At 57.4% G+C, this 12338-nt stretch overlaps 1 protein-coding gene across 3 annotated transcripts in view; it reads left to right on the forward strand.

Annotated features, from left to right (window-relative positions):
- Nucleotides 1–12338, forward strand: part of LOC147096497 (calmodulin-regulated spectrin-associated protein 2-like) — an 80451-nt gene that overhangs the window by 31182 nt on the left and 36931 nt on the right. For all 3 annotated transcript variants that reach the window (XM_085975296.1, XM_085975298.1, XM_085975297.1), the window contains 2 exons: nt 7096–7254; nt 10386–10515. In XM_085975296.1, the coding sequence (XP_085831422.1) occupies nt 7096–7254; nt 10386–10515 (289 nt within the window). The remainder of the gene's footprint in view (nt 1–7095; nt 7255–10385; nt 10516–12338) is intronic.

Consider the following 12338-nt stretch of genomic DNA (forward strand, 5'->3'; position numbering starts at 1 on the left):
TCTCTCCCTCTCTGGCTCTCTCTCTCTCTTCCTCTCTGGCTCTCCGCTCTCCTCTCTCCCCGCTCTCCCCTCTCGGCCTCTCTCTCTTTTTCTTTTTCTCTCTCTCTCTCTCTCTTGTCTCTCTCTCTCTTGGCTCGCTCTCTCTCGGCTCGCTCGCTCTCTCTCAGCTCGCTCGCTCGCTCTCTCTCGGCTAGCTCGCTCGCTCGCTCTCTCTCGGCTCGCTCGCTCTCTCTCGGCTCGCTCGCTCTCTCTCGGCTCGCTCGCTCGCGGTTCGCTCGCTCGCTCTCTCTCGGCTCGCTCGCTCTCTCTCGGCGCTCTCGGCTCGCTCTCGGCTCGCTCGCTCTCGGCTCGCTCTCGGCTCTCTCTCTCTCGGCTCGCTCTCTCGGCTCGCTCTCTCGGCTCGCTCGCTCTCGGCTCGCTCGCTCTCTGCTCGCTCGCTCTCTCTCGGCTCGCTTGCTCGCTCTCTCTCTCTCGGCTCGCTCGCTCGCTCTCTCTCTCTCTCGGCTCGCTCGCTCTCGGCTCGCTCGCTCTCTCGGCTCGCTCGCTCGCTCTCGGCTCGCTCGCTCGCTCTCTCTCTCTCTCTCGGCTCGCTCGCTCGCTCTCTCTCTCTCGGCTCGCTCTCTCTCTCTCGGCTCGCTCTCTCTCTCTCGGCTCGCTCGCTCGCTCTCTCTCTCTCGGCTCGCTCGCTCGCTCGCTCTCTCTCTCTCGGCTCGCTCTCTCTCTCGGCTCGCTCTCTCTCGGCTCGCTCTCTCTCTCTCTCGGCTCGCTCGCTCGCTCTCTCTCTCTCTCTCGGCTCGCTCGCTCGCTCTCTCTCGGCTCGCTCGCTCTCTCTCGGCTCGCTCGCTCTCTCTCGGCTCGCTCGCTCTCTCTCGGCTCGCTCGCTCTCTCTCGGCTCGCTCGCTCTCGGCTTGCTCGCTCTCTCTCGGATCTCTCTCGGCTCGCTCGCTCGCTCTCGGCTCGCTCGCTCTCTCTCGGCTCGCTCTCTCTCGGCTCGCTCTCTCTCGGCTCGCTCGCTCTCTCTCGGCTCGCTCGCTCGCTCGCTCTCGGCTCGCTCGCTCGTTCTCTCTCGGCTCGCTCGTTCTCTCTCGGCTCGCTCGCTCTCTCTCGGCTCGCTCGCTCTCTCTCGGCTCGCTCGCTCTCTCTCGGCTCGCTCGCTCTCTCTCGGCTCGCTCGCTCGCTCTCTCTCTCTCGGCTCGCTCGCTCGCTCTCTCTCTCTCGGCTCGCTCGCTCTCTCTCTCTCGGCTCGCTCGCTCGCTCTCTCTCGGCTCGCTCGCTCGCTCTCCCTCGGCTCGCTCGCTCTCCCTCGGCTCGCTCGCTCTCCCTCGGCTCGCTCGCTCTCGGCTCGCTCGCTCTCTCTCGGCTCGCTCGCTCTCTCTCGGCTCGCTCGCTCTCTCTCGGCTCGCTCTCTCTCGGCTCGCTCTCTCGGCTCGCTCGCTCTCGGCTCGCTCGCTCTCGGCTCGCTCGCCCTCGGCTCGCTCGCTCTCGGCTCGCTCGCTCGCTCTCGCTCGCTCTCTCTCGGCTCGCTCGCTCGCTCGCTCTCTCTCGGCTCGCTCGCTCTCTCTCGGCTCGCTCGCTCGCTCTCGGCTCTCTCGGCTCGCTCGCTCGCTCGCTCTCGGCTCGCTCGCTCGCTCTCGGCTCGCTCGCTCTCGGCTCGCTCTCTCTCTCGGCTCGCTCTCTCTCTCGGCTCGCTCTCTCTCGGCTCGCTCGCTCTCGGCTCGCTCGCTCTCGGCTCGCTCGCTCTCTCTCGGCTCGCTCGCTCTCTCGGCTCGCTCGCTCGCTCTCTCTCTCTCTCGCTCGCTCGCTCGCTCTCTCTCTCGGCTCGCTCGCTCGCTCTCGGCTCGCTCGCTCTCTCTCGGCTCGCTCGCTCGCTCTCTCTCGGCTCGCTCGCTCGCTCTCTCTCGGCTCGCTCTCGGCTCGCTCGCTCTCGGCTCGCTCGCTCTCGGCTCGCTCTCTCTCTCGGCTCGCTCGCTCTCGGCTCGCTCGCTCTCTCTCGGCTCGCTCGCTCTCGGCTCGCTCGCTCTCTCGGCTCGCTCGCTCGCTCTCTCTCTCTCGGCTCGCTCGCTCGCTCTCTCTCTCTCGGCTCGCTCGCTCGCTCGCTCTCTCGGCTCGCTCGCTCTCTCTCGGCTCTCTCTCGGCTCGCTCGCTCGCTCTCGGCTCGCTCGCTCTCGGCTCGCTCGCTCGCTCTCGCTCGCTCGCTCTCTCTCGGCTCGCTCGCTCTCTCTCGGCTCGCTCGCTCGCTCTCGGCTCACTCGTTCTCTCTCGGCTCGCTGGCTCTCGGCTCGCTCGCTCTCTCTCGGCTCGCTCGCTCTCTCTCTCTCGGCTCGCTCGCTCGCTCTCTCTCTCTCTCTCGGCTCGCTCGCTCGCTCTCTCTCTCTCTCTCTCGGCTCGCTCGCTCGCTCTCTCTCGGCTCGCTCGCTCGCTCTCTCTCGGCTCGCTCGCTCGCTCTCTCTCGGCTCGCTCGCTCTCTCTTGGCTCGCTCTCTCGGCTCGCTCGTTCGCTCTCTCGGCTCGCTCGCTCGCTCTCTCTCGGCTCTCTCGGCTCTCTCGGCTCGCTCGCTCGCTCTCTCTCGGCTCTCTCGGCTCGCTCTCTCTCGGCTCGCTCTCTCTCGGCTCGCTCTCTCTCTCGGCTCGCTCTCTCGCTCGCTCGCTCTCTCTCTCTCTCGGCTCGCTCTCTCTCGGCTCGCTCTCTCTCGGCTCGCTCGCTTTCGGCTCGCTCGCTCTCCCTCGGCTCGCTCGCTCTTCCTCGGCTCGCTCTCCCTCGGCTCGCTCTCCCTCGGCTCGCTCGCTCTCGGCTCGCTCGCTCTCGGCTCGCTCGCTCTCTCGGCTCGCTCGCTCTCTCGGCTCGCTCGCTCTCTCGGCTCGCTCGCTCTCTCTCGGCTCGCTCTCTCTCGGCTCGCTCGCTCTCTCGGCTCGCTCGCTCTCTCTCGGCTCGCTCGCTCTCTCGGCTCGCTCGCTCTCTCTCGGCTCGCTCGCTCTCTCTCGGCTCGCTCGCTCTCTCTCGGCTCGCTCGCTCTCTCTCGGCTCGCTCGCTCTCTCTCGGCTCGCTCGCTCTCTCTCGGCTCGCTCGCTCTCTCTCGGCTCGCTCGCTCTCTCTCGGCTCGCTCGCTCTCTCTCGGCTCGCTCGCTCTCTCTCGGCTCGCTCGCTCTCTCTCGGCTCGCTCGCTCGCTCTCGGCTCGCTCGCTCTCCCTCGGCTCGCTCGCTCTCCCTCGGCTCGCTCTCCCTCGGCTCGCTCTCCCTCGGCTCGCTCTCTCTCGGCTCGCTCGCTCTCGGCTCGCTCGCTCTCGGCTCGCTCGCTCTCGGCTCGCTCGCTCTCCCTCGGCTCGCTCTCCCTCGGCTCGCTCTCCCTCGGCTCGCTCTCCCTCGGCTCGCTCTCCCTCGGCTCGCTCTCCCTCGGCTCGCTCGCTCTCGGCTCGCTCGCTCGCTCTCTCGGCTCGCTCGCTCGCTCTCTCGGCTCGCTCGCTCTCTCTCGGCTCGCTCGCTCTCGGCTCGCTCGCTCTCTCTCGGCTCGCTCTCGGCTCGCTCGCTCGCTCTCGTCTCGGCTCGCTCGCTCTCTCTCGGCTCGCTCTCTCTCGGCTCGCTCGCTCTCTCTCGGCTCGCTCGCTCTCGGCTCGCTCGCTCTCTCTCGGCTCGCTCGCTCTCGGCTCGCTCGCTCGCTCTCTCTCTCTCGGCTCGCTCGCTCGCTCTCTCTCTCGGCTCGCTCGCTCGCTCTCTCTCTCTCGGCTCGCTCGCTCTCTCTCTCTCGGCTCGCTCGCTCGCTCGCTCTCGGCTTGCTCGTTCGCTCGCTCTCGGCTCGCTCGCTCGCTCTCGGCTCGCTCGTTCTCTCGGCTCGCTCGCTCTCGGCTCGCTCTCTCTCGGCTCGCTCGCTCTCGGCTCGCTCGCTCTCGGCTCGCTCGCTCTCGGCTCGCTCGCTCTCCCTCGGCTCGCTCTCGGCTCGCTCGCTCTCGGCTCGCTCGCTCTCGGCTCGCTCGCTCTCGGCTCGCTCGCTCTCGGCTCGCTCGCTCTCGGCTCGCTCGCTCGCTCTCTCTCGGCTCGCTCGCTCGCTCTCTCTCGGCTCGCTCGCTCGCTCTCTCGGCTCGCTCGCTCTCTCTCGGCTCGCTCGCTCTCTCTCGGCTCGCTCGCTCGCTCTCTCGGCTCGCTCTCTCTCGGCTCGCTCTCTCTCGGCTCGCTCTCTCTCGGCTCGCTCGCTCTCGGCTCGCTCGCTCTCCCTCGGCTCGCTCGCTCTCGGCTCGCTCGCTCTCTCTCGGCTCGCTCGCTCTCTCTCTCTCGGCTCTCTCTCTCTCTCGGCTCGCTCTCTCTCGGCTCGCTCGCTCTCTCGGCTCGCTCTCTCTCGGCTCGCTCTCTCTCTCTCTCGGCTCGCTCGCTCTCTCTCTCGGCTCGCTCGCTCTCTCTCTCGGCTCGCTCTCTCGGCTCGCTCTCTCTCGGCTTGCTCGCTCTCTCTCGGCTTGCTCGCTCTCTCTCGGCTCGCTCGCTCTCTCTCGGCTCGCTCTCTCTCGGCTCGCTCGCTCTGTCTCGGCTCGCTCGCTCGCTGTCTCGGCTGGCTCTCTCTCGGCTCGCTCTCTCTCTCTCTCTCGGCTCGCTCGCTCTCTCTCTCGGCTCGCTCTCTCTCGGCTCGCTCTCTCTCGGCTCGCTCGCTCTCTCTCGGCTCGCTCTCTCTCGGCTCGCTCGCTCTCTCTTGGCTCGCTCTCTCTCGGCTCGCTCGCTCGCTGTCTCGGCTCGCTCGCTCGCTGTCTCGGCTCGCTCGCTCTCTCTCGGCTCGCTTGCTCGCTCTCTCTCGGCTCGCTCGCTCGCTCGCTCTCTCTCGGCTCGCTCGCTCTCTCTCGGCTCGCTCGCTCGCTGTCTCGGCTCGCTCGCTCGCTGGCTCGCTCGCTCTCTCTCGGCTCGCTCGCTCGCTCGCTCGCTCTCTCTCGGCTCGCTCGCTCGCTCTCGGCTCGCTCGCTCGCTCTCTCTCTCGGCTCGCTCGCTCGCTCTCTCTCGGCTCGCTCGCTCGCTCTCTCTCGGCTCGCTCGCTCGCTCTCTCTCTCGGCTCGCTCGCTCGCTCGCTCTCTCTCGGCTCGCTCGCTCTCTCTCGGCTCGCTCGCTCTCTCGGCTCGCTCGCTCTCTCTCGGCTCGCTGCCTCTCGGCTCTGCCCCTCTCTCCCTCTCTCCCTCTCTCTGTCTCTCTCACTCTCTCTGTCCCTCTCCCTCACTCCCTCACTCCCTCTCTCTGTCTCTCTCCCTCTCTCCCTCTCTCGCTCTCTCACTCTCTGTCTCTCTCCCTGTCTCTCTCCCTCACTCCCTCTCTCTCTCTCTCTCTCCCTCTCTCTGTCTCTCTCACTCTCTCTGTCTCTCTCCCTCACTCCCTCTCACTCACTCACTCACTCACTCACTCACTCACTCACTCACTCACTCACTCAAATTCAAATGCTTTATTGGCATGAAAGTTTACAGAGAACCATATTGCCAAAGCTTACATAGCAAAAAGGTACAGTTTTCCAACATCCTGTAGGTGTCAATCGATTTGACATTTGTTGGGTACATACAATATTACTTTTAAACAATATTAATTTTAAACAGTCTTTGTACTTCATTTGGTACGTTCAATATTAATTTTAAACAGTCTTAATTTTAAACAGTCCTCAGGTTGTGACATGTTGTTACATATTTGGCCCCAAGGTATGGTCTGTCTCCTTCTCCTAGGACTAATCTCAATTTTGACAGGTCATCCAATTCCTTGAAATCTGGGGTTGTTTGGCTTAGCTTGTTGAATAATATGTTTCTTGATGTGTTGAATTTTTCGCATTTTAGGAGGAAATGCATTTCTGTTTCAACCTCGCCGGCCAGACATTGATCGCATATTCTATTCTCTCTAGGCTGCCAGGATTTCTTGTATCTGCCTTTTTCAATTTCCAGTTGGTGGTCGCTTAGTCTGTACCTGGTGAGGGTCTGTCTCTGTTTTGTGTCTCTGATGGTCGTGAGGTAGTCTGCCAGTTTATATTCTCTTTTTAGGGCCCGGTAACATTCTAATCTGCTTTGGCTTTCGGTTATTTTGTTCCAATGTTCCAGGTAGGTTTCTTTGCATTGTTTAATGATTTGGTTCACTCGGATTGGTGTTTGGACGGCTGTGTTGGTCTGGGGCTGGTCAGGGTCCGGCTGCGTACTTAGTTTCAGTAGCAGCTGACTCAGGGGACTCTTTTCTGGGTTTAGCTCTTGGGTCTGAAAGGCTTTGAAATGAAGGGTGTCTGGGGAGCTAGATTTGAGGTGATTTAGGAAGTTTAGTGCTCGTTTTTGGATGTTTATTATCAGTGGGTATCTGCCTAGTTCGGCTCTGCATGCATTTGTTGGCGTTTTTCTTTGGATGCGAAGGATGCTTCGGCAGAATTCTGCATGTAGGGCTTCTATTGTGTGTTTTTCCCATTTAGTGTAGCTTTGGTGATTTAGCGGGCCCCATACTTCACTACCGTACAGTGCAATGGGCAGGATTATGCTGTCAAATATTTTGAGCCAGATTTTGATTGGGATTTGGATGTTGTAGAATTTTCTTTTTATTGCATATAGGGCTCTTCGGGCTTTTTCTTTTAGTGCATTCACTGCTATGTTGAAGCTCCCTGATGCTGTAATAGTTAGACCAAGGTAGGTGTAGCTCATAGTGTGTCCTATAGTGGTATCACTGAGGGTAAACTGGTATTTGTTTTCCTGACATCTGGGCCTTTTTTGAAAAATCATGATGTTGGTTTTTTTTAGATTTACTGTTAGAGCCCAATTTTGGCAGTATTTGTCGAGTAGGTCTAGTTGTTGCTGTAATCCCTGTTCTGTGGGAGACAGCAGAACCAGGTCGTCCGCATAGAACAGGGATTTCACTTCTCCATCCAGGAGACGGAGACCTGGTGACTCGCTTTGCTCCAGCATGTCTGCTAATTCATTTATGTATATGTTGAACAGGGTCGGGCTCAAATTTCTCTCTCTCTCTCTCTCTCTCTCTCTCTCTTTTTTTTTCTCTCTCTCTCGCTTTCGCCCTCTGTCTGGCTCTCGTTCCTGCGCCCCCTCGCCTCGCTCTCTCTTCCTTGCCTACATCTTCTGTCCCTATCTTCACCCTCTCCCTGTTCCTCTCTTCCCACAGGAGACTCACCAAACTCTGATGGACAGTTTGATGATTGTGTGGGCCGAGGAGCTGCTCAGTGTGGAGATGGTCGTGCGTTCTGTGCAACAGCCCACCTCACGGATTGGACCAGGGGCCCCGGATAATCTGGAGATGGCTTTGCTTGACTGGATTAAAATGGTACAGGAGCAAATCTTAAGAGAATACTTTCCCCCGTTATATCTGCTGTCTCCTCACCAAGACACTGGCTCGTGCCAAGTGTAGTGTGATGGGGGCTGCAACCCCTAACCTTTGCCCCTGACTGACCTCTCGGTGTGAACCTGGACCCTGAATATTAGCTTGTTGAGGAGGGGTCAGTCCGTCCCCCGCTCTCTTGTTCAGGCTGTGCAATCCCAGCACGGATCTCTGTCCAGTGGGAATGGACACTGGAGTTTAAAAGACAAAAAGACTTGCATTTCTATAGCGCCTTTCACGACCACCGGACAGCCCAGAGCGCTTTACAGCCAAAAGTATTTTTGAAGTGTGGTCACTGTTGTAATGTGGGAAATGCGGCAGCCAATTTGTGCACAGCAAGCTCCCACAAATAGCAATGTGATAATGGCCCAGATAATCCGTTTTAGTGATGTGGGTTGAGGAATAAATATTGGCCCCGGGACACCGGGGAGAACTCCCCTGCTCTTCTTCGAAATAGTGCCGTGGGATCTTTTACGTCCACCTGAGAGAGCAGACGGGGCTTTGGTTTAACGTCTCATCTGACAGACAGCCCCTCCGACAGTGCGGCGGCGCTCCCTCGGGGCCGCCCCTCCGACAGTGCGGCGCCGACAGTGCGGGGCTGCCCCTCCGACAGTGCGGCGCCGCCCCCTCGGGGCCGCCCCTCCGACAGTGCGGCGCCGCCCCTCCGACAGTGCGGCGCCGCCCCTCCGACAGCGCGGCGCTCCCTCGGTGCCGCCCCTCCGACAGTGCGGCGCCGCTCCCTCGGGGCCGCCCCTCCGACAGCGGAGAAGAGGGAGCAAATAAAAACTTCATGTGACACTGGACTAGAAATGTGTCTCGAGGTGTGGGGTAAAATGGGCGGGCTGGGATCGGCCGCCTGCAATATGCAGCGTCTGCTGTTTAGTTCCATTGCCTGCAATAGACCATTCAATCTGCTGATGGCAACTGCCTTAGAGAGGAAGGGAGAGCTTGAATTGAGGCAGCTTAAACCTTTCTTGTATTTATTTAATCTGCTTTCTGTCTCAAAAATCTCAATAAAGCATCTCGTGCGATCGGCAGTCTCGGACAGACTAGGGATGGAGCCTGGGATCTTCCTGCTCTGTGGGACTCAGTACCTCACTGCACATGCTACGCTCCGCTCCAGAATAGCCCACCCGCAATTGTTTTATTAACTCCCGACAGCACTTTGGGACGAAAGACTGTAGACAAAAGTGTAACCTTTACTGCTCCGGTCTGAATTGGCCCATTTAGCATTTTCTGTTGGCCTTGCCCTCTTTAGGGGCCATTTCCCGATCTGGGACACAAGAACATAACCATATTCCTTGATTCCCTTAATATCCATAAATCTACCGATCTCTGTCTTGAATATACTCAAAGACTCAGCATCCACAGCCCTCTGAGGTAGAGAATTCCAAGGATTCACAACACTCTGGGTGAAGAAATTCCTCCTCATCTCAGTCCTAAATGGCCGGCCCCTTATCCTGAGACTGTGCCCCCTAGTTCTAGATACTCCAGCCAGGGGAAGCAACCTCTCAGCATCTACCCTGTCAATCTCCTTCAGAATCTTCTATGTTTTAAGAACATAAGAACATAAGAACATAAGAAGTAGGAGCAGGAGTAGGCCATACGGCCCCTTGGGCCTGCTCCGCCATTCAATAGGATCATGGCTGATCTGAACCTAGACTCACGTCCACTTCCCTGCCCTCTCCCCGTAACCCCTAATTCCCTTATCTGCTAGGAAACTGTCTATCTCCATTTTAAATTTATTTAATGTCGCAGCTTCCACAGCTCTCTCGGGTAGCAAATTCCATAGATTTACTACCCTCTGAGTGAAGAAGTTTCTCCTCATCTCAGTTTTGAAAGGGCAGCCCCTTATTCTAAGATTATGCTCCCTAGTTCTAGTCTCACCCATCAGTGGAAACATCCTCACTGCATCCACCCGATCAAGCCCCCTCACTTCTCATTCTTCTAAACTCCAAAGAGTATAGGCCCATTCCACACAATCTCTCCTCATAGGACAACCCCCTCATCCCCGGGATCAATCTCGCGAACCGTCGTTGCACCGCCTCTAAGGCAAGTATATCCTTCCTTAGGTAAGGAGACCAGAACTGTACACAATACTCCAGGTGTGTTCTCACCAGGGCCCTATATAATTGTACAGGTAGACTATCCTTTATCCGAAAACCTTGGGACCAGCTGTGTTTCGGTTTTCGGAATTTTTCGGATTTCAGAAGGTTTTCATCTCCGTATCTGGCAACAAACACAACAGCTTGTAAACACTCGGGCCCTGCCTTGGAAGCCTCTGAAGCTGTTGCTAAGCTACAGAGACTCTTTCCACAGCCTGACTGTTTAAAAAAAAATGCTAGGGGAAGTAAAAAAATGCTAGGTTTTTTTTCTTCCCCTAGCATTTTTTTACTTCCCCTAACAAAACGGCTGCTGATTTCTGCCGTTAGATCGAGGTTTCCAGCTCCCCCTGCTCTGTATCTGAATTCCTTGACTTAGCGGGGGTCTGGGGCTCGACTGCCACCGCCAGTTGTGGGAAAGCTGGATATCGGCTGACTCCTACACTAAGCTGGCCCGCAAATCAGGTGGGGGGGGGGGGTGGGGGAAGAAAAGACTATCAGACGGTCCACTGTATTGTTGGGTTCACTCTCCCGGTACCGCCTTCACACTGCCCGGCTCGGCCTGCAATCTCCTACCCAGGAGGGAACTCTGTGACCCTCTGCCCTGCTCACAGGGAAAGGCAGAGCTCCCGGACCACTCCTGTCATGTTTGGCGCCACTCGGGTCATGTCGTGCGCACGACTTACGCTCCACGAAAAGACTTTCGGTTTTTAGAGGTTTTCGGTTTTCGGAAGTGCGGATAAAGGATAGTCTACCTGTAGTAAGATTTCTTTACTCTTATACTCTAATCCTTTTGTAATAAAGGACCTCTTGTGTTGAGCGCATTATATAAATTCCTGACTTGATGTACAACCCGTGAGGGGCGAGCTGAGAATCCTCGAGTGGTTTCTATTGGGTTGACGTAACCTTTTATCGAGTGTTGGGCTTTTAATTTTGCTTCCTAACCTGGTGTTCAATTGACTGCTGATGCTTTAGAACCGAGTGCGTTACCCTGACTGGGCCCCTCGCGAAGATGTTCCCGAGCCGGAAAGCCTGTTAAAGGCGGTCGATGCCCGCTCGCTGCTTCACCTCGTGGGTTGCTACTGCCCTGACCTCCGACACAAAGGTACTGGACGTAAAACGTGGTGGGAGTCTATCGGGATTGTGAAAAGGAGGAAACCTAGAAACATAGAAGATAGGAGTAGGCCATTCGGCCCCTCGAGCCTGCTCCGCCATTCAATGTGATCATGGCTGATCATCCAAATTCAGTACCCTGTCCCTGCTTTCTCCCCATATCCCTTTAGCCTGAAGAAATATATCCAACCCCTTCTTGAATATATTTAATGAATTGGCCTCTACTGCCTTCTGTGGAAGAGAATTCTGCAGGTTCCCCACTCTCTGGGTGGAAAAAATTCCTCCTCATCTCTGTCCTAAATGGTTTACCCCTTATCCTTAGACTGTGACCCCTGGTTCTGGACTCCCCGGCCATCGGGAACATCCTTCCTGCATCTAGTCTGTCTAGTCCTGTTAGAATTTTGTAAGTTTCAATGAGATCCCCTCTCATTCTTCTAAACTCCAACGAGTATAAGCCCAATCTACCCAATCTCCTCATACGTCATTCCTGCCATCCCAGGTATCAGTCTGGTGAATCTTCGCTGCACTCCCTCCACGGCAAGAACATCCTTCCTCAGATAAGGCGACCAAAACTGCACACAATACTCCAGATGTGGTCTCACCAAGGCCCTGTACAACTGCAGCAAGACATACTTGTTCCTGTACTCGAACCCTCTCGCTACGAAGGCCAACATACCATTTGCCTTCTTAACCGCCTGCTGCACCTGCATGCTTACCTTCAGCGACTGGTGCACAAGGACACCCAGGTCTCGTTGCACTTCCCCTTCTCCCAATCTATTGCCATTCAGATAATAATCTGCCTTCCTGTTTTTGACACCGAAGTGGATAACCTCGCATTTATCCACATTATACTGCATCTGCCATGCTTCTGCCCAATCACCCAACCTGTCTAAGTCATCCTGGAGTATCTTGGCAGGAAAGAGAGGTGGAGAGGTTTAGGGAGGGAATTCCAGAGCTTGGGGGCTGAGGCAGCTGAAGGTACGGCCACCAGTGGTGGAGCGATTAAAATCAGGCCTGCGCAAGAGGCCAGAATTGGAGGAATGGAGAGAACGCAAAGGCTTGTGGGGCTGGAGGAGATTACAGAGATGGGGAGGGGGGGCGAGGCCATGGAGGGATCTGAAAACAAGGATGAGAATTTTTTTTAATTGAGGTGTTGCCGGACTGGGAGCCAGTGTAGGTCAGCGAGCACAGCGGGTGATGGGTGAACGGGACTTGGTGCGAGTTAGGACACGGGTTCTGTTGGAGTCTCTGATGGTGAAAGACTGTCCGCTCCAGCCCCAACTCCCAACCCAGTCCTAAACGGGCAAACACTTGGAGATGGGTGGCGGGGCTGACCAGGAAGCCTGGGGATCAGCCAGTGTGGGGACTGGAGTGTCCCAAGGGTTCAGTGCTCTGAGGCCACACCGGAGCTTAACCCCCCCCAGAAATCCCAAATGTCCAATTCCTGAAGCTAGATAAGCACATGAGGGGGAAAGGAATAGAAGGATATGTTGGTGGGGGTGAGATGAAGAGGGGTGGGAGACTGACTGGGGGGAGGCTCGTGTGGAGCATAAACACCAGCATGGACCAGTTGAACCGAATGGCCAGTTTCTCTGCTGTTAATTCCATGTCATTCTCGGGATGTGGGCATCGCTGGCCAGTTCCTGGGATGGCAGGAATGATGTACGAAGACAGATTGGGCCGATTAGGCTTATATTTGCTACAGTTTAGAAGAATGAGAGGGGATCTCATTGAAACGTATAAAATTCTAACAGGACTAGACAGACTAGATGCAGGAAGGATGTTCCCGATGGTCGGGGAGTCCAGAACTGAGTG

This window comes from Somniosus microcephalus, unplaced genomic scaffold (genome assembly GCF_052327205.1).
Source record: "Somniosus microcephalus isolate GS21.2 unplaced genomic scaffold, FLI_Smic_1.0 unresolved_chr1, whole genome shotgun sequence".
Classification (NCBI taxonomy): Eukaryota; Metazoa; Chordata; class Chondrichthyes; order Squaliformes; family Somniosidae; genus Somniosus; species Somniosus microcephalus.